This window comes from Podarcis bocagei, assembly GCF_964188305.1.
Source record: "Podarcis bocagei genome assembly, chromosome: 17".
NCBI lineage: Eukaryota > Metazoa > Chordata > Lepidosauria > Squamata > Lacertidae > Podarcis > Podarcis bocagei.
The window spans coordinates 14,583,281-14,603,435 of NC_138143.1; the positions used below are offsets into that span (position 1 = coordinate 14,583,281).

Below are 20,155 nucleotides of genomic sequence, written 5' to 3' on the forward strand. Positions count from 1 at the left end.
CAAAGGTGTCATGGGCTTTGAAGACGCTCAAACTCGGGATGAAAGGGAGAAACACTGGAAGGCATGCATGGCAAATCCACACCGTGATCAACCCCTGCCTGGAAACGTACTGTATTTTTCGCCCTATAGGACGCACTTTTCCCCTCCAAAAATGAAGGGGAAATGTGTGTGCGTCCTATGGGGCGAATGCAGGCTTTCGCTGAAGCCTGGAGAGCGAGAGGGATCGGTGCGCACCTACCCCTCTCGCTCTCCAGGCTTCAGGAAGCTCTCCCACTGCTTGTGGAGAGCTGCCTGCACCCAGAAGCCTGGGGGCGCTGAGCTCAGCGCCCCCCAGGCTTCGCGCAGCTCTCGGCAAGCAGTGGGAGAGCTGTGCGAAGTCGCGCAGCTTTCCCACGGCTTGCGGATAGCAGCCTGTTCTGGGGGCTGGGGTTGGGGGAAGCTCGGGCTTCCCCCGCCCCAGCCCCGCGCTTGGGGGGGGGAATAATTTTTTCTCCTTATCCCCACCCCCAAAAAACTAGGTGTGTCCTATAGGCGGTGCGCCCTATGGGACGAAAAATACGGTATGTCCCCACTGTAGAAGGACATGTGGAGCCAGAATTGGCCTCCACAGTCACTTACGGACTCACTTTTAAAACCGTGTTTATGGAAGACAATCTCACTCAGCTACGAGGGATTGCCAAAGAAGAAGAAACTCTGTCCGTTATTATACAGTCTTACAAAACAGAATACTGACGTCTATGCATCTACAGTGGTGCCCCACAAGACGAATGCCTCGCAAGACGGAAAACTCGCTAGACGAAAGGGTTTTCCGTTTTTGAGCTGCTTCGCAAGACGAATTTCCCTATGGGCTTGCTTCGCAAGACGAAAACGTCTTGCAAGTTTGTTTCCTTTTTCTTAACACCGTTAATACAGTTGCGACTTGACTTCGAGGAGCAACTCGTAGAACGCAGTGTACATAGTAGTCTTTTTTGAGGTTTTTAAAGACTTTGGTGATTTTTGAAGCTTTTCCAAAACTTCTTTTGCAGCCATTTGGTAAGTTAAGCTTTTAAAACTTTTTTGGGGGGTTTTGGATTTTGGGTTGGGGTGTTTGGAATTCAAGGACTTGGTGTTGGGAAGGGGTTTGCAAGAATCTGGAAGCTTGTGTGTGTTTTTTCTGCATTTTTATGATTTTCTGTGACCATTGGGCCACTCTGCTGTTTTTTTAAAAAAATCTGGATTTGAATTTCTGTGTGCTGGGTGGCTGGGGGAACAGTTGGGGAGGGGTTTGCAAGAATCTGGAAGCTTGTGTGTTTTTTTCTGCATTTTTCTGATTTTCTGTGACCATTGGGCCACTCTGCTGTTTTTTTAAAAAATTCTGGGTTTGAATTTTGAAATGCTCTTTACAGTATGTGTGACTTTAAAGAGCACTTAATAAACTCTTGTTGTACCAAATTTGGCTTTGTTTGGACTTTTTTTGACCATAGGAACGCATTAATTGATTTTCAATGCATTCCTACGGGAAACCGTGCTTCGCAAGATGAAAAATTCGCTAGACGAAAAAAATCGCGGAACGAATTAATTTCGTCTTGCGAGGCACCACTGTATATACCCAGCTAATCCTCCTACAGGTGCCTTCTCACCAGGAGGTCTGTTCTGTACAGTGTTAGAACCAGGCCTTTAGTGGGGCAGCATGTCCTCTCCAGAACTCTCTCTTATTACAATATAACCATCTCTAATAACATCATCATCATCATTTGTACCCACCCCACATAACTGGGTTACCCCAGTCACTCTGGGCAGCGTTTCAGCACCGGTTGAAGATGTTCCTTTTTCAACAAGGGAAGATTTTTTTATCCCAGTTGGTATATGTATTAGATGTGTAATTGTTTTAACTGATTTTATACGCGCAAACTGATTGAAAGCTGGCTTCGCCCCACTGCAGATGATATTACACCTCTCTTCATTCTAAGTTACTGTAATAGATTCAGGTCTAGGGGAAGATGTTGACTGTGTGTGTATATTATTTATTTAATTAGGAGCTTTGTCCTACGAGGCAACTCAAAGTGACTTCACAATACGATTAAAACTTACATAAAACTATTGCACACACATAAAAACAGTTAATACAATTGCGGATATAAAAACATCCATGAAGGCTCAACTTGAATAGTAGAAACACAAAAATGCGAAGTACGACACACAAGCATGAAGTAATTTACTTATGTTTGCGGGTGGGGGGTAGTAATTTGCATTTAATGCTTACACCTTTTACCAAAATCCTATTAAAAATGCAAATACACAGATCAAAAGAGGGTCTGGTTGGGTTCTGGCATTTTGCATTACTCACAAAATTTACTAGCAATGGGTTATAATGGGCAGCAACCAGCATTGCACAAGGGGACTCCCACTCCCACAGTGGGATTTCCCCTCCCCCCTTGCAGCCCCACCTTTGCACCCACCAAAATCTGCTGTGGGGCTACAAGATAATTGGGTGTACTCTTCGCACCTTGAATCAAATCTATGCTTCCAGGTGCCATAAAAAAGCTGCAGAGATAGTGCAGGATAGTGCACACCCCGGAAATGATCTCTTTCAGCTTCTGCCTTCTGGAAGAAGGTACAGGGTTATAAAGACTAGGACTAGCCGCCTGAGAAACAGTTTCTATCCAAATGCGATTTGGGTTTTAAACACATTGTAAGGAGTCTGTATGGGAGTATATTGTATTTAAAAATGGCGTATCAGAGTTTTTAGGGGGCTAAGCAGATTGGGATAGCTGGGATAGCAGGCTTGTTGGGTTTTGAATGTCTGATGTAGATTTTTCAATTTCGTTGTTCTGTATGGCACAATGACAATAAAGATTATCGAAGCGAAGCGAATCAAGAGGGAGGAGAGGAAAGTCCTACTGTAGGAGCAGAAATCTGTTGCCCAGGCAGGCAGGCAGACTCTAGTGCCTGGCCAGCAAAATATGCCAGGAAATTGCAGTTTGCATGGGGTAGCAAAGCAAAAATAAGAAGCGGTAGCTTGTTTTAAGTGATCTAGTGAAGTGACATGGAAAGAAACACTAACAGGCGGATTGAGCCTGAACGTCTATCGCTGCGCAATGAAGGCTGAATTCAGCGGCACCAACCTGGCTTGCTTTAGCGTTCACATCTCCACAGGCAAAGAGCTCTTCCACTATTCTCATTTCTTTCTCTGCATCTACAGCTGCAAGAGCAGCCAGCATAATGGGGGTGTAGCCAGCCTTGTTCTGGTGATTTACATTGCAGACATCTGCAGAGGGGAAGAAGAGACCGTCTCTTGAGAAAGTTGGATGCAATTGTGCAAAAGAACTGAATCGTCTGTTACTAGAGCAGCCCTTCTGGAAGTTCAGCAATTGCTTACATAATGAAGATGATTCAGAAGGACTTCCAAAGGAGGCAAGCGTGGTTCTTGAGCCAAGTAAAGCAAACAACTCTCGTTATTGTATGCATTATAGGAGAGAGAGGGCACAAAGCCACATTTCATGTGACTGCTAAGGCAGTTAGCTTGAAGGCAATTGTTCAAAAATTCTATGAACAGAACTGCAGGCGGACAGTACCAGCTTCTGCCAGAGTTTCAGGTATGCAGGGATAGAGCTTCGGATTTACGACAGGAAACATCACACAAAACAGTGAAATAGTGGCCGAAATATATAAAAGTGTCTGCACTGTTCCCCCCGCAACTTTACACCGCAGTATAGCCATTAAGGAACACTTTTTACATTTCCAAAGCTTTCAGACATGACTTGCCGGTTAAATGGCTTTCTTCACTGAACAGCATTTGTGTGGCTTCAAATGCATTCAGGTCCCCTGAGGAACTGCCAAAAGCGAGGAAGCAAATTCCTAGCGTCAAGGAAGCTACTGCTTTTGCCTAGCACACCAGTTTATTATCTTTGCCCAAGAGTCTCTAAAAGGAGCTCTGAAGGCCTTCAAACTTGCTAGCTAGGAAGTCTTGGATGTGCTGATTCGAATTATTTTTAAAAATGTGGACAGACGGAGAGCACATATTTCTATAAGATGACTAGTTACACAAACTTCAAATTTATTGGCTGCTGTTTCCAAGATAAATATTCACATGTGACATTGGGACGAGAATGGACATTGAAGCAATGACTTCTCTGAAGTCATAGCAGCAGATTAAGCCAATAATTATTTGTAGAGAACTGTAAACTACAGTTTTAAGCCAGTTTCCACTGCAGAGAATATTCTTTAAAAGGTGCAGTTTTCAATAAACATTTAAATGGAAACATTCAAATGCAAACAGTTAAAAATAAAATATCTAATTAACCTTGAGGTTACAAAATAAGCATACACTATATATTAAAGCGATCCAAATTTTAATTCAATAGGCCTCTTGCCTCTGAAACGTCCAGGACTCCACAGATTCAAATATGGGAAATTATCCCTCAAAGATTCAAATATGGGGAATTATCCCTCAAAGAGTGTTGTAAAAACTTTTGATTTCAGAACTTCCCAACTAAGACACCAGGTGTTCATCAGCATCCAGTTCTGGCAAGTTGTCTTATAAGCCAACCTGGTAACAGAAGGGTCTGAGTTGTCCATATCATTAAAAGCTCATTTAACTGTATGCAGAATGAAGAAAGGCAGTTTTCAATTGCAGCCCTTATTGAAGCAACATTCATCCACTAATGAGAGCTCTAGTAACCTAGGTCTGAACTGGAAAGAAGGGACAGGTGGCTTCAGGAGGTGGTTATCTGCAGCTGCTTGCTGGGAATTAAGATGCTAGAGATCAGTCGGTGCTTAAGGAGTGGTGGCACAAATTATAGAAATATTAAATGCTGATGTTGTGTTGCCCCCGTCACGTGCCAGGACTTTTATCTGACATTCTTCTGGAGAGGGACCCAGTGCTCTGCACGGAGATCACACAAACATTTCAGAACAGCCAACTTACTTGCATCTAAAAGCAGCTTCACAATTTCAAAGTTTGAGTGGGAGACGCTGTAATGGAGAGCTGTGTTCCCATTGCCATCCGCCATGTTGATGATATATCTGAGGACTGCAGGAGAAACCTCCAGAAAAGCAGCGATGTAGTCTCCAACCATTGCAGGAACAGCCGACTTTTGGCTGGAAACACGAAACCACTCGTGCTGGATGGTGTTTAAACAAAATCTCTGCCAAAGACACACAAAAAAGTTTTTCAAAGGGATGGCTATATTTGCAAGCAGTTTCTGTCCAGTACTGAAATTACAGGAAAAGTAGCCTTCTCCTTTAAATCAAAAGTTGTCAAAAATTCCTAGGCCACCACATTACAGTGGTACCCCGCAAGACGAATGCCTCGCAAGACGGAAAACCCGCAAGACGAAAGGGTTTTCTGTTTTGGAGGCGCTTCGCAAGATGAATTTCCCTATGGGCTTGCTTCGCAAGACGAAAGCCCATAGGGAAATCTCCGGGGACCTCTTTTAAATGCTGGTGGTGGGGAGCAAAGCCTTTCCCCCCCTCCGGCCTTCAGAAGAGGTCCAGGAAGGCCGGCGGGGGCCGAAAGGCTTTGCTCCCCACCGCCAGCATTTTAAAAGCAGTCCGGGATAGCAGGGAAGAGCTTCCCGCTATCGCGGACGGCTTTTGAAGGCAGGCGGGGGGGAGCAAAGACTTTCGCCCCCCGCCCGCCTTCAGAAGAGGTCCAGGACCTCTTCTGAAGGCGGGCGGGGGGCAAAAGTCTTTGCTCCCCCCTGCCTGCCTTCCCGGGAGAGCTTTTGAAGGCAGGCGGGGGGGGGGGGCAAAGAAGAGGTCCTGGAAGCGATCGTGCGCGCATCGGAGGAGGAGAAGCCTTGATCTCGCCGCCGTACCTGCGCTGCTTAGCTCCTGGATGCCCGGACCAAGGAGCAAGGCGCCCCGATCGCCTGCTTTCTTCCACCCCAGCCCCCTGCGGGATCGATGCCTGGAGGATCGCCGCCTCTGCAGGGCTCTCGCCCGGAGGTTTCCTTCCGCGAGCTCCAGGCACCGATCCGCTGACGGCGCCGGTGAAAGGGGCCCGCCCACATCAGGACGGGAGAAAGGGAAAGGCATCGCAGAAAAATGAAAGCCACGCCTTGTCCCTTTCGACCGGTTCAAGTCCCTCTCTCCCTTCGCGGAGGCTGTCAGAGTAAGCGCGGCTTCTCTCTCACCGTCTGGGCTGCGTCTCATTCACAACGGTGTGCTGAATGCAGAGGGAAAGGGCACCTCTCTGCTCTGTCCCCAGGCGCAGCGTCTCGATCAGGTCCTGAGAGGGTCGCTGTGCCTTTAAGAGTTGCACGGAAGGCAGAATTCCGTGAGGTGCAGCTCTCCCCCCCCCACACCCCGCACGCGGGAGCAGCTGCTGCATCGTTCACCGTTGTGAATGAGACGCAGCCCAGACGGTGAGAGAGAAGCCGCGCTTACTCTGACAGCCTCCGCGAAGGGAGAGAGGGACTTGAACCGGTCGAAAGGGACAAGGCGTGGCTTTCGTTTTTCTGCGATGCCTTTCCCTTTCTCCCGTCCTGATGTGGGCGGGCCCCTTTCACCGGCGCCGTCAGCGGATCGGTGCCTGGAGCTCGCGGAAGGAAACCTCCGGGCGAGAGCCCTGCAGAGGCGGCGATCCTGCAGGCATCGATCCCGCAGGGGGCTGGGGTGGAAGAAAGCCGGCGATCGGGGCGGCGCCTTGCTCCTTGGTCCGGGCATCCAGGAGCTAAGCAGCGCAGGTACGGCGGCGAGATCAAGGCTTCTCCTCCGATGCACGCACGATCGCTTCCATCCGAGGCGGAGGCGCAGGCGGGCGGGGGGCGAAAGTCTTTGCTCCCCCCTGCCTGCCTTCCCGGACGGCTTTTGAAGGCAGGCGGGGGGGGGGGCAAAGACTTTCGCCCCCCGCCCCCCTTCAGAAGAGGTCCAGGACCTCTTCTGAAGGCGGGCGGGGGGCGAAAGTCTTTGCTCCCCCCTGCCTGCCTTCCCGGGAGAGCTTTTGAAGGCAGGCGGGGGGGCAAAGACTTTCGCCCCCCACCCTCCTTCAGAAGAGGTCCAGGACCTCTTCTGAAGGCGGGCGGGGGGCGAAAGTCTTTGCTCCCCCCTGCCTGCCTTCCCGGGAGAGCTTTTGAAGGCAGGCGGGGGGGCAAAGACTTTCGCCCCCCGCCCGCCTTCAGAAGAGGTCCAGGACCTCTTCTGAAGGCGGGCGGGGGGCGAAAGTCTTTGTCCCCCCTGCCTGCCTTCCCAGGGGCTTTTACATCGCCCCGGACAGCGGAGAAGTCCTCCGCTGTCCGGGGCGATTTTAAAATGCTGCCCGCCAGCATTTTAAGATCGCCCCGGACAGCGGAGAAGTCCTCCGCTGTCCCAGGGTTTTTTAAAATGCTGGGGGTGGGAAGAAAAGCCCTTGTCCCCCCCCCAGCCTTCAGAAGAGGTCCGGGGGCAGACTGTCCCCGGACCTGGTCTGAAGGCGGTTTCCCTAGGAACGCATTAATTGATTTTCAATGCATTCCTATGGGAAACCGTGCATCGCAAGACGAAAAAACCGCAAGACGAAGAGACTTGCGGAACGAATTAATTTCGTCTTGCGAGGCACCACTGTATTATTATTATTATTATTATTATTATTATTATTATTATTATTATTATTATTATTATTAACTATTTTTCTGGCTTCTGTACTATTTTAGAAGAAGAAGAAGAGTTTGGATTTGATATCCCGCCTTTCACTCCCCTTCAGGAGTCTCAAAGCGGCTAACATTCTCCTTTCCCTTCCTCCCCCACAACAAACACTCTGTGAGGTGAGTGGGGCTGAGAGACTTCACAGAAGTGTGACTGGCCCAAGGTCACCCAGCAGCTGCATGTGGAGGAGCGGAGACACGAACCCGGTTCCCCAGATTACGTGACTACCGCTCTTAACCACTACACCACACTGGCTTTTAGCCACACAAAGCACGAAGTGTAAGTGTCTGCTTTAACAGGGCTTGACTTTTACCTGCCTCCTGCAACAATTTTGAAATAACTATGTTCATGGACATTCGGAGGATAAAGAGAGTGTTTTGGTGGTTGACAAAATAGTGCATTTGCACATGGGCGAGAAAGCATGCAAGGAGCCTCCTCTTCTCTTGCCAAAGAAAAGGGAACCATCCATGGTGAGATTCATCTCCCCCTGATCATTAACATTTATGCAGCATTTGAGAACAGCTCCATTTGCCCAGGCATTGGGTGGTTGAAAGACATTGTTTCTGCAGCTTTGAAATTATTGTGAGGATACTTGGGTTTGTTTTTCTTTTTTTAACACTGCATTGCTTTTATTGGTGCTAAAAGCAGGACCAGGGCAATAGACAACCACAGGCCATATGTCTCTAGGGAGTGCTCAACTACTTCAACAAAATCTGGTGCCCATGGACAAAAGCCATACTTTTAACATAGGAAGCAGCAGAAGCTCTAGTGTGCAATACGAACTAATATTGTGTGATACAGAAGAAAGGGAGCCAGCAGGGCAGATGTGCGACTGGTGTGTCCTTTAACCCAGAAAATCTGGCTCTTGAGTCAGGATTGACATAAATTGAGCTTTATTGGCTATGAGCCCTCCAGAAATACTAATTATCTCTAAGGTGGCATTTGCATACATGTTCATCTGTTTGTATACATTTCACTAAAATGATGTCAAAAACCAGGAGACGGCAAACGAAGGCCCACAGGCCAGATCAGGCCCAATTGCCTTCAGGATCCGGCCCGCGGACTGTCCGTGGATCGGCGTGGGGATTATGTTGGTTCAGGCTGCGCTATTCCATTCCCCCCCCACACACACACTGCGGCAGCAGCTCCTCCCTCCCTCCCTCCCAGTATATCTGAAGGAGCGTCTCCATCCCCATTGTTCTGCCTGGACACTGAGGTCTAGCTCCGAGGGCCTTCTGGTGGTTCCCTCCCTGCGAGAAGTGAGGTTACAGGGAACCAGGCAGAAGGCCTTCTCGGTGGTGGTGCCCGCCCTGTGGAACGCCCTCCCTTCAGATGTCAAAGAGAACAACTACCAGACATTTAGAAGACATCTGAAGGAAGCCCTGTTTAGGGAAGCTTTTAATGTTTGATGCATTACGGTATTTTAATATTTTGTTGGAAGCCGCCCAGAGTGGCTGGGGAAACCCAGCCAGATGGGCGTGGTATAACTAATAAATTATTATTATTATATTATTACTCCTGGCTTCTCCCCGCCCTGACGAGAGGAAGGGGGCTGGGCTGAGCCGGTTGGGCGCCATTTTAAGCAGCCCCTCTCCAGCCCTTTCGCGCCGCTCATCTTCCCTCCACCGCCGCCCTGGGCCAGAGAGCAGAGCTCGCTCTGCCTACACACAAGCAGCAGCAATAGCGATGGTGGCAGCCCCTGGGAAGGTAAGCACAGCGGCTGGTGGGGAGGACTATTTGCCCAACTTGCCTCTTCTTCCAGCTCCCCCCCCCCCAGTACTGCTTCCCCTGACCACCACAAGGTCTGAGGGACAGTGCACTGGCCCGTGGCTAAAATTTTTTGCTGACCCCTAGTATAAACAGTGTGAAGGAAAGCCTGCCAGAAAGCTCAGACACAGTGCAGGTTATCTAGGGACACCTGAGGCTGAAGGGCAAGTATTGGCCCATCGGCCTTGATCTGCTCGTCTGCGTGGCACAGATCATATACTTCAGCCCAACTTCAAAAATGGAGAGATGGAAAGAATTTCTTCCTGTGCTTGGCTAGAGCTGGAGTACATACTTTATACTTTCATAATCAAGAGGAATGCAAACTTCCTATCCTGAGTACTTTCCCAAACATGTTAGGGCTGCCAAGATCAGAAGCATGACTAAGTGAATGGTAGTTCTGCTTTCAGCAGCTTGAGGATGCTTCATGGGGCTTTAAAACAAGCCCTTTAAAAAATGCTTTCCTTCTTTTAATAGCTGCATTAACTAGCGGCACAATGATGTTTGGGAAGGTAAGTGGACTGAAGTCTTTTTGGATGGGACTGAAATTAGATTCAAGCCTCCATCACGCTTATTGAAGGGAAGGAATGCTTGGGGTTCAGCATGCCTGGTCATTTTGGCACACAAATGTGGCTACCTTCATTCTACCATGGTCCCTCGAGTGTCCACAGTAGATTAAGCAGGTCTACTTCTTCAGTACAGTGGTACCTCGGGTTACATATGCTTCAGGTTACATACGCTTCAGGTTACAGACTCCGCTAACCCAGAAATAGTGCTTCAAGTTAAGAACTTTGCTTCAGGATGAGAACAGAAATCGTGCCCCGGCAGTGCGGTAGCAGCCGGAGGCCCCATTAGCTAACGTGGTGCTTCAGGTTAAGAACAGTTTCAGGTTAAGAACGGACCTCCGGAACAAATTAAGTACTTAACCCGAGGTACCACTGTATCTGAAGAAGTGTGCATGCACATGAAAGCTCATACCAATAACAAACTTAGTTGGTCTCTAAGGTGCTACTGGAAGGAATTTTTTTTATTTTGCTTTGACTATGGCAGACCAACACAGCTACCTACCTGTAACCAGGTCTACAACGGATAGCTTTGCTGCAGGAAGCAGGAAATGCAACCTGCTATTTCCAGGGAAATTTCCCTTTTATGGGCCTTTTTAATTTTTGCTTCATCTGAGCAGGATCCGGCAAGCTGCAGCAATCAAGGCAGTGATGTCTTGGCATATAGACAGCTCCATGAAATAAGTAGCTAACCACTTCTCTTAGGCAACTCAGATTTTAATGTGGCAAGTAATGAGTGCATATATTATTTTCAAATAGCACTGGACTTACTATCTCTTTGCTGAGCATAGCCTTTGGATCATCGATGCTTCCTTTAAGAAGATGGCAGGCAGACAGCATCTTTTCACTCAATTCATATCTGAAGGAGGGGAAAAAAGAGGTTATGTTTAGACAACACACTTTCTGACATTCATGTTTGGGGTGGGGGGGATGAAAAAAATCAACCGCTGCAATTTGGAATTTTTTAGGGCAGCAGAAGACAGTGGAGGTACTCTGAGAAAGAAGAGGAGTGGAGTACAGTGGGACCTCGGGTTACATACTCTTCAGGTTACAGACTTTGCTAACCCAGAAATATTACCTCGGGTTAAGAACTTTGCTTCAGGATGAGAACAGAAATCGTGGTCCGGTGGCGCAGCAGCAGCAGGAGGCCTCATTAGCTAAAGTGGTGCTTCAGGTTAAGAACAGTTTCAGGTTAAGTATGGACCTCCGGAACGAATTAAGTACTTAACCTGAGGTACCACTGTACAGTGGTGCCTCGCAAGACGAAAAGAATCCGTTCTGTGATTCTCTTCTCTAGCGGTTTTTTCGTCTTGCGAAGCAAGCCCATTGACGGATTAGCGGATTAGCGCTATTAGCGGCTTATCTGCTGATCGGATCAGCTGATAAGCGGCTTAGCGGCTTAGAAAAAAGGGGGGGAGGGGAAAAAACCAGCAGGAACTCGCAAGACATTGTCGTCTTGCGAAGCAAGCCCATAGGAAATTCGTTTTGCGAAGCACCTCCAAAACGGAAAACTCTTTCGTCTAGCGAGTTTTCCGTCTTGCGAGGCATTCGTCTTGCGGGGCACCACTGTACTCTCATTTTCCTACTCATATTGAAATACTGCCCCTCAACGAGGCCAAACTTAGATTCACAAAAGGTTTAGGGGTATGCATCCCCCCAGAAAAAAGCACTGGTAAAGGCTGTATAGAATCAGCAGTTGTGTACAACACCTTCGTACTTGAAAGCCCTTATGCAGCATCACTGTTTAGAGGACTGAAGGCAAGCAGGTAGATACAGGAGCTATTGTGCAATACTTGTGAAGACCCCTCCAATGTAACAAGAAATCTGGCTGCCTGAACCTATGGATGGCTTGCTCCAATGTATGTGACATAAGAACATGGGAAGCTGCCTTGCACGGTGGAACCTTGGTTCCCGAACGGCTTAATTGCTGAACAAATCGGCTCCCGAATGCTGCAAACTCGGAAGTAAGTGTTCTGGTTTGAGAATGTTTTTCCAAGGCCAAATGTCCGACGCGACTTGAGTGCAGGGAGCTCATGCAGCCAATCGGAAGCCATGCCTTGGTTTTCGAACCATTTCGGGAGTCAAACTGGATCGGATTAAGTTCGAGAACCAAGGTTCCACTGTACTGAGTCAGACCTTTAATTCATCTAGTTCAATATTGTCTTTGCTGACTGTCAACAGCTCTCCAGGAACTGAGACAGCTCTACTTGGAGACACCAGGGATCGAACCTGCGACCTTCTGATTGGAAAACAGCTGCTCTACCCTAGAGCCATGGTCATGCCATGACATATTATGTTACATTGCAAGCATCTCTGGCAAGATGCACTTGAAGTCATTCAGGTCGCCGTTGTACAATCGTGCCAGAGACTAATTTGCAAAGGATGTTTGTGTCACGAAGGACAGGATTGTCAATTATCCTGGAGCAATCATCTATTATTTCCAGCTTTATGATTCTAAACTGTGCAATACATTTGAATTATGCCATCTAATCAAGTGGTGGATGTTTAATTAATAGTAATGATGCAAACATTATTGAGTGGCATCTGATTAAATGGCACTCATCACTAAATAAATATGCATTGTTTGATGGCTACTGAAATATCAACGTTTGATTTCTGCCATTATTGTGCTACCATTTCTGCCATTTATTTAAGTCTCTTGACACACTCTTAACTCTACATGTTAGCAATGTTTCCCCCCCAACTCAACGGGTGTTTCATTTTGGCTCTCATTTGCAAACCATATTTCTCGCTTAAGTTTATTCATTATGTAAGAAATAATAAAAACACATACAGTACTACAATGCAAAGCACAGCGTGTGTTTGAATCCTATTTATTAGAGGTGCAAACAAATTGTGGGACAGCAACTTAACATTCATAGAGTTTGGGTTTAATAGACCACACTCAGCATATTTCTCAGTCTAGAAAGCTTAGTAGACATATCCAGACTTCAGAAGGAGGAATTACACAGGAAACCTAGGAGCCAGCGTTAGAAGAGGAAGAATCTTGTGGCTATGAACACAGTTTTGGATGGAGGCAGCTGTGTAGTCCTCCTATCTGCCCTTTGTCCAATGACCAGGTAGATTAAATATCCTTAAAAATTACATGCTTTTAACAGGTTTATAAAAGAAATTGGAAGGACTTACAAGGGGGCTTGAGGTATCCCTGGTTCACCCTTCTTTTTTATTGTACTGGGGAACAGGTCTTATGGGGAGGGGGAAATAAGAGAGGTACAACTGGTATAAATTCCAGATACAGCAACTTGAAAGTACAGAGAAGTGAAATTATTATTTTGGATTTGATGTCCCGCCTTTAACTCCCCTTAAGGAGTCTCAAAGCGGCTAACATTCTCCTTTCCCTTCCTCCCCCACAACAAACACTCTGTGAGGTGAGTGGGGCTGAGAGACTTCAGAGAAGTGTGACTGGCCCAAGGTCACCCAGCAGCTGCATGTGGAAGAGCGGAGACGCGAACCCAGTTCACCAGATTACAAGTCTACCGCTCTTAACCACTACACCATACTGGCTCTCTCTTTAAATAATGCTTTGAAAATTCATCAGAAATATAAAAAGAGATTGTAGTGACTCCTGCTCTGAATATTAAGCAAAACACAAAGCAGGAATTAGCTTCCGGGTTCCGAAAATAAGTCTTACGTTCAACTTGGCCCCCAAAGCTTAGGCTGTAGACAACTACCAATGGTCAGAATTGGGGTCTAGTTTCCCTAGACACATAACATTTTAGAATGCGTAAATGACAACGGTACCTCTCACGGATTTCCACTTTCTCCATCTCTGCCTCTTGAACCTCCACCATTTCTTCCACCCTGGCAGACTTAACATCTCCAGTGTTTATCTCCTGCTGCTGTCCTTCCACCGCAAGCAAACTCCCATTCTCTTCAATTTGAGCGTATTCGTTCCCGACACACTCATCATCCGACTCAGATGAAGAACTCTCTTCTGAACTGGAATCGTCACTCGATGTTGTTTCATACCTACACATGACAAAATTCAGTTGTCTATCGATGCTGCGTATAAATTCATTTCATTTAATAAGCAGCTTATTAAAAATGTCACTTATTTCATTTCACTTAAGTAGCTGAGAGATTCCAGTTGTTCACAGATTGCATTTATGGAGGAGGAATAAACTATGTCCAGAAAAGTCTGGTGGCTTCTCTCCAAAAGGTTCAAAAGTGAAGATTTGTAGTAAAGCACTGTCTAGTAGAGGAGAAATCAAGCACCAGAATGGTAGGGGCAAACAGATGTTAGTCAATGCTAACAAAACTACAGTACGACAACAAATCTAACTTTCTAAAAACCTGACTGGTTCATGCAAATACCGTGTGACCCCATGAAGATTACAACATTTCAGCAATAATAGCTGTTTTGTATACAGTGCCATTTCCAATTGTTGTTGCGAATTGGTCTTGTCAGAAGGCAGAAATGTTGCAGAAAATCCAATTTGTTTTTATGAAAAGGAAGACACGCTGAAAGTGGGCAAGTCTACTAGACACATGGCAAATTGACAGCTGTGTTCAGTTAATCTGAAAGACCATAAAACTGGAAAATTCATGGGCATTTAGTGTAAAAGGCATTAGCCAATGAGAACCCTGCAGACCAGGAAGTGACCAGGCCAAATATGAGGTCGCTGAGTGGGTACTCGCTGGGCGGCAGACTTTAGCGTAAGGCTATGAAAGGAATTTTCTCCCCTGTTACATCCTTAAGTTTGCACTAGCTGTGATCTACTATCAGTAGCACAATATTATGTTGTCCACTTAATACATTAGAGAAGTTTTGCTACAAGAGAATATAATGTTTTTTAATGCCTTAAAATACACAATGCAAGATTCAGGCTCCTCTCCCCTGAAGAGGAGAAGCACAAAGCCTTTGTAATGGTTCTAGGGGTTGCTCGTGCGTAAGTTGCCACCACTCCTGGCTAGGTTACCTGGTTGAACCCTTTCTGTCTGGGCACCCTCTAGCTTCGTGGCTGTCTCAGTCGCTGGCAGAATCCGTCAGTGGGCGTTTCTTGAACTTCTTCCAGCAAAGAAGTTCTTTGACGCCAAGTCTCCTCCTACTCTCCCTGCGCGGAAGTCTTCTGCGCAGGGAGGGTGTGGGCAGTGGAGTACCCGTACTCTCTTCGCTGGTCTCCGGCGAGGAGTCTTGGAGCCTCCTCTCCGATTTCCCCCATCTGCCCCCCTTCTCCACTGGTGTTACGCTGATTTCCTTCCCCAGCAAATGGGCTGCTTCTTTCCCTACTGGGATCCTCTCCGGCATCCCTCTGGAGCCTTCCCTCCACCTCTAGCTCCGATGGCAGTTCCCTGACAGCCTTGAAAGAGTTGAATTTTATTATTTTATTTTATTTTTAAAAGGAAAAAGAGAGAAGGCTTATGAAATGGTGTGGAATTGCTAAAAAGGAACAGGATATTCTTCTTCCTGACCATAGGGTGTGGGGCACGAATGTCACAATGGGGAAAAGGAGCAAAGTGCAGCCACATTCTAGGCAGCTCTCATTCCCGACATCATAAAAAGCTAGTTGTGGAAAGCATGTCGTTGTTTGAGGGCTAGAAAAATGGGGATTTGCATGCAGAGGAAACTGTACACAGCAGAGAAACACATGGAACCCACAAAACAAAGCGGAACTATTGCACGGAAAGCTAATCCTTATCCTAATCGTGAAGTCTCCTTTTGTTTTTATAATGGACATTACAGTCGTACCTCAGAAGTCGAATGGAATTTGTTCTGGAAGCCCATTTGACTTCCAAAATGTTTGGAAACCAAGGCGCCACTTCCGATTGGCTGCAGGAAGCTCCTGCAGCCAATCGGAAGCTGCAGAACCTACGTTGGATGTTCGGGTTCCAAAAAACATTCACAAACCGGAACACTCTCTTCTGGGTTTGCAGCGTTTGGGAGCCGAAACGTTGTTCAACTTCTGAGGTACGACTGTAGTCGGTTTTGCTGATATGACTTTGAAAAGGAAGCAGCTTATTTCAGACCTGGAACTCCTTACCCTCCATTAATACCGACAAACTGCAGGTTCTTCTTCCCATTCTCTTCCTTTTTCCCATCCTTTTTCTTCATGATGGACTTCAACATGCCCTCATTTGCACATACTGGGAGAGAGAGACAGAGAGAGCCACAAGAACTCATTTAAGTAAAGCTTTCACATCCCTATGTGTGCTGCTGTTTCAGATCTTAAAGCCAAGCTGCTCTGGTTCACCTACAGATTTAAGATGTACTGGTGTGGCTAAAAGGTAAAGGGACCCCTGACGATTAGGTCCGGTCGTGGCCAACTCTGGGGTTGCGGCGCTCATCTCGCTTTATTGGCTGAGGGAGCCGGCGTACAGCTTCCGGGTATGTGGCCAGCATGACTAAGCCGCTTCTGGTGAACCAGAGCAGCGCACGGAAACGCCGTTTACCTTCCCGCCGGAGTGGTACTTATTTATCTACTTGCACTTTGATGTGCTTTCAAACTGCTAGGTTGGCAGGAGCAGGGACCGAGCAATGGGAGCTTACCCCGTTGCGGGGATTCGAGCAGCCGACCTTCCGATCGCCAAGCCCTAGGCTTTGTGGTTTAACCCACAGCGCCACTCGCGTCCTACTGGTATGGTTATAAGCACGTAAAGTTGTGTCCCAATGAATAATGCACTGGAAATTAGCCCTCCCCTGACCCCTCTTCCCCATGGCCAGCTGCCTCCTCTCCCAGCCTTTGGATTATTTATTTAAAAAAAATCCGTATACTGTAATTTCACCCAAAAATAAAAAATTAAGAAAGCAAAGAGGTTTGAAACATTTATAATACAACAAACACCAAACAAAAATTGAAACAGATCACCAGCTAGTTATTACCTAAAACATTTTTCTGAACTGTTTGCATATGCCTGGCGGCAAACATGTAAAAGGGGATTCAAAAGGGATTTATAAGTATGAGACACAAGTGTTTTTAGAGCTTACTTTGAAATACAGTCGTGCCTTGGAAGTCCGTTCTGGAAGTCCATTCGATTTCCAAAACGTTTGGAAACCAAAGCACGGCTTCTGATTGGCTGCAAGAAGCTCCTGCAGCCAATCGGAAGCACCGTCAGACGTTCGGCTTCCCAAAAAACGTTCAGAAACCGGAACACTCAACTTCCAGTTTTCCATCGTTCGGGAGCCAAAACGTTCAGCAACTAAGCCATTCGAGATCCAAGGTACAACTGTATACATTTCCTCCGTGTTGTAAGAGACAGGTGTCATTATATTTGGGTTGCTGAGATATTTATATTGTCTGCAACAATAGAATCGTAGAGTTGTAAGGGACTTTGTGGAATATGCAACTGCCCCAAACTTTGCATTATCAGCGTCATCCTCTAACCAAATGGGCATGGAGCAAGGGTATAATTCTATTATGAATTACATTTCTCCTGCTTGAATTAATGACATTTTCCCTAAAAGAGTTCCACTTGAGAGTGGTGCACGAAGAAGCCATAATGGCCAGATATGTTTATTTACAAACTAACAAGAGCACAAGTAACAACAAAGCAAAAAAGAAATAAAGCAATAATAAATAAATTACCATAAAGCCCAGAGGCCAGCTGGTCATCTGTAAGATTAATTGGCGACATGGTGCTGTCTTGGGAGGGCGAGGCTGTCCGGTCCAGTCCTGCTCCCACTAGGGTGGTCTTCTCCTTGCTTACTGTCCCCATCTCCTGACCCAGTTTCAGCACTTGGGAGCTTGAAACTAAATGAGAACTACCAGGGTGGCCACGAGGAACGTGCAACAAATTGTCCGCTGTTAGCAAAGAAAGGAGTGGATTACTGAACCATGAAAGCTTCTGGTTTAATGTTTCTGCTATACAGTGGTCCCTTGGTTCTCAAACGCCTTGGTACTCAAACAACTTGGAACCCAAACACTGCAAACCCGGAAGGAAGTTTTCCAGTTTGCGAACCTTTTTTGGAAGCCGAACGTGCTCCGTTTTGAGTGACACACTTCCGTTTTGAGTGTTACGCTGAGGTCTGTCTGTTTCTGCTATTTATTTTTCATTTTTGTGGCTCCTTTTTTGTTTTGTTTATGTGACTGTGTGGAACCCAGTTCAGCTAATGATGGATTGTGAGACTGCAGCACATTGTTTATTGCTTTCATTTTATGGATCAATGGTCTCATTAAATAGTAAAATTCATGTTAAATTGATGTTTTGGGGTTTGTTTTTAAAAGCCTGGAACGGATTAATCCACTTTGCATTACTTTCTATGGGGAAGCGCGCCTTTATATTGGAACACTTTGGTTTTGGAACGGACCTCCAGAACGGATTGAGTTTGAGAACCAAGGGACCACTGTACTCAATTTCTAGTATTTTGTTATAAATGGAAATACCTCAAATATCCACAATGCACAACAGTTTGCTCCTGTTTGTGCTCGCTTGGCCTCTTCTACATTGAAACCAACTTCTTAAACATGCTCACATTTCACTGGATGCCAGGAATAGACACCTCCCCCTCTTGCATCCTGGTCACAGAGGCTGTGGCAGTACAGTGGTACCTCGCAAGACGAATGCCTCGCAAGACGAAAAACTCGCAAGACGAAAGAGTTTTTCGTTTTTTTAGTTGCTTCGCAAGACGAATTTCCCTATGGGCTTGCTTCGCAAGGCGAAAACATCTTGCAAGTTTGTTTCCTTTTTCCTATGGGAAACCGTTTCAATGCATTCCTATGGGAAACCGTGCCTCACAAGACGAAAAATTCGCAAGACGAAAAAACTCGCAGAACGAATTAATTTCATCTTGCAAGGCACCACTGTAGTAGTAGTAATAATAATAATAATAATAATAATTTTATTATTTCTACCCTGCCCATCTGGCTGGGTTTCCCCAGCCACTCTGGGCTGCTTACAGCATATATTGAAACATAATAAAACATCAGACATTAAAGACTTCCCAATACAGGGCTGCCTTTAGATGCCTTCTAAAAGCTGGGCAATTCTTTATCTCCTTGACATCTGATGGGAGGGCGTTCCACAGGGTGGGCGCCACTACCAAGAAGGCCCTCTGCCTGGTTCCCTGTACATAAGTCCAGTGAAATAACTTCAAATGTTATCTGTAAAACAATTTGAACAGATAACATCTGAAGTTATTTCACTGGACTTATTTTTTTTTAAAAAAAAATTACCATTTTGCTTTGCTTTTCAGAATTCAAGGACATCAGTTTTTACTTGTATAAAAAGGCACTGCTGTTCAATGACCACACACAAAAAGTTAATAATAAACAGTCCCTCCCATGGGGTAAATCTAACACCTGGAAATGAAGCTGGTTACTTCTATATCTCACACTTCTATCCTCCAGAGAAAAAGATGCTCTTGGACTTTCTGCAACAAGGTAGCTGCCAAAATAGGGGGTGGAGTATTCATTTATTTTATTTAAAGCATTTATTAGTCATGACTCAGAGTGCTTACAAAGCGAGACATAAAATGTAGCAATTTTTTTTAAAGAGACAATGGCCCTTCAGCATATTGAGAATAAATTATTTCTAGTTTCTTCCAATAAATGTGGAGTCTTTGTGGAACACCATTAAAAGCTAAGTTTTGAAAGCCGACTGATTCATGACAGCAAAATGCATCCAATGAAATGTGGAAGGATACAAATTCCAAGTTTTAAGAGCTCTTCCTGGAAGATGCTGTAGGCAGCTGGGAGAAGCTGGAATGGACTTCTGCCTTTTCTTCTTCCTCACCCCCAAGAAATGGCCCAGTAAAATCCAGCGTCTTTCAAAATGTGCTTTTCCTTCTGGGAAACCGTGATGTTTTTGTTTTTCTTATTATTATCCTGGTACATCTCCTATACACACATTAAACAACTGCAAATATTTAACAAGATGTTTCCATTGTGGTGGTTTCCAAGAAGGAAAGGGGGGGGGGAACGTTTTGAAAGATACAGGACTGTTGTTGCAAAACAAGGCCAACTCTCAAAGGCTGCATGAGACTTGGTCTGACACATGGAACTACTATTACTTAACGCATTAAGAGACTGGGCTGCCATTCATTTTAAGGCCTCTAAATATTTTAAGCTGGAGGTCTGTGCGGAAAATATTTTCTTTAAAAAAACAAGTAGCAATGTAGCCCTCAATAGCCACTATATGGCACGCTTGAATAAAAACAAATAGTGGAAACTTGTGTGACTTCCCACACCAATTTTAAAAGTTACTTTGTGTAAGTAAAATGATCAAATCTCTTTTGTAAATCAATTAAGGGCTTCTAAAATCAAAAG

General features: G+C 45.9%; 1 protein-coding gene across 1 annotated transcript in view; it reads right to left on the bottom strand.

Annotated features, from left to right (window-relative positions):
• KANK1 (KN motif and ankyrin repeat domains 1) overlaps positions 1–20,155 on the bottom strand; it is a 131,173-nt gene that overhangs the window by 4,867 nt on the left and 106,151 nt on the right. Inside the window, exons 4-9 of the mRNA XM_081176160.1 lie at positions 17,477–17,692; positions 15,935–16,037; positions 13,695–13,922; positions 10,704–10,791; positions 4,907–5,126; positions 3,105–3,247 (exon numbers count right to left, since the gene is read on the bottom strand). Coding sequence (XP_081032286.1) covers positions 3,105–3,247; positions 4,907–5,126; positions 10,704–10,791; positions 13,695–13,922; positions 15,935–16,037; positions 17,477–17,692 — 998 coding nt within the window. The remainder of the gene's footprint in view (positions 1–3,104; positions 3,248–4,906; positions 5,127–10,703; positions 10,792–13,694; positions 13,923–15,934; positions 16,038–17,476; positions 17,693–20,155) is intronic.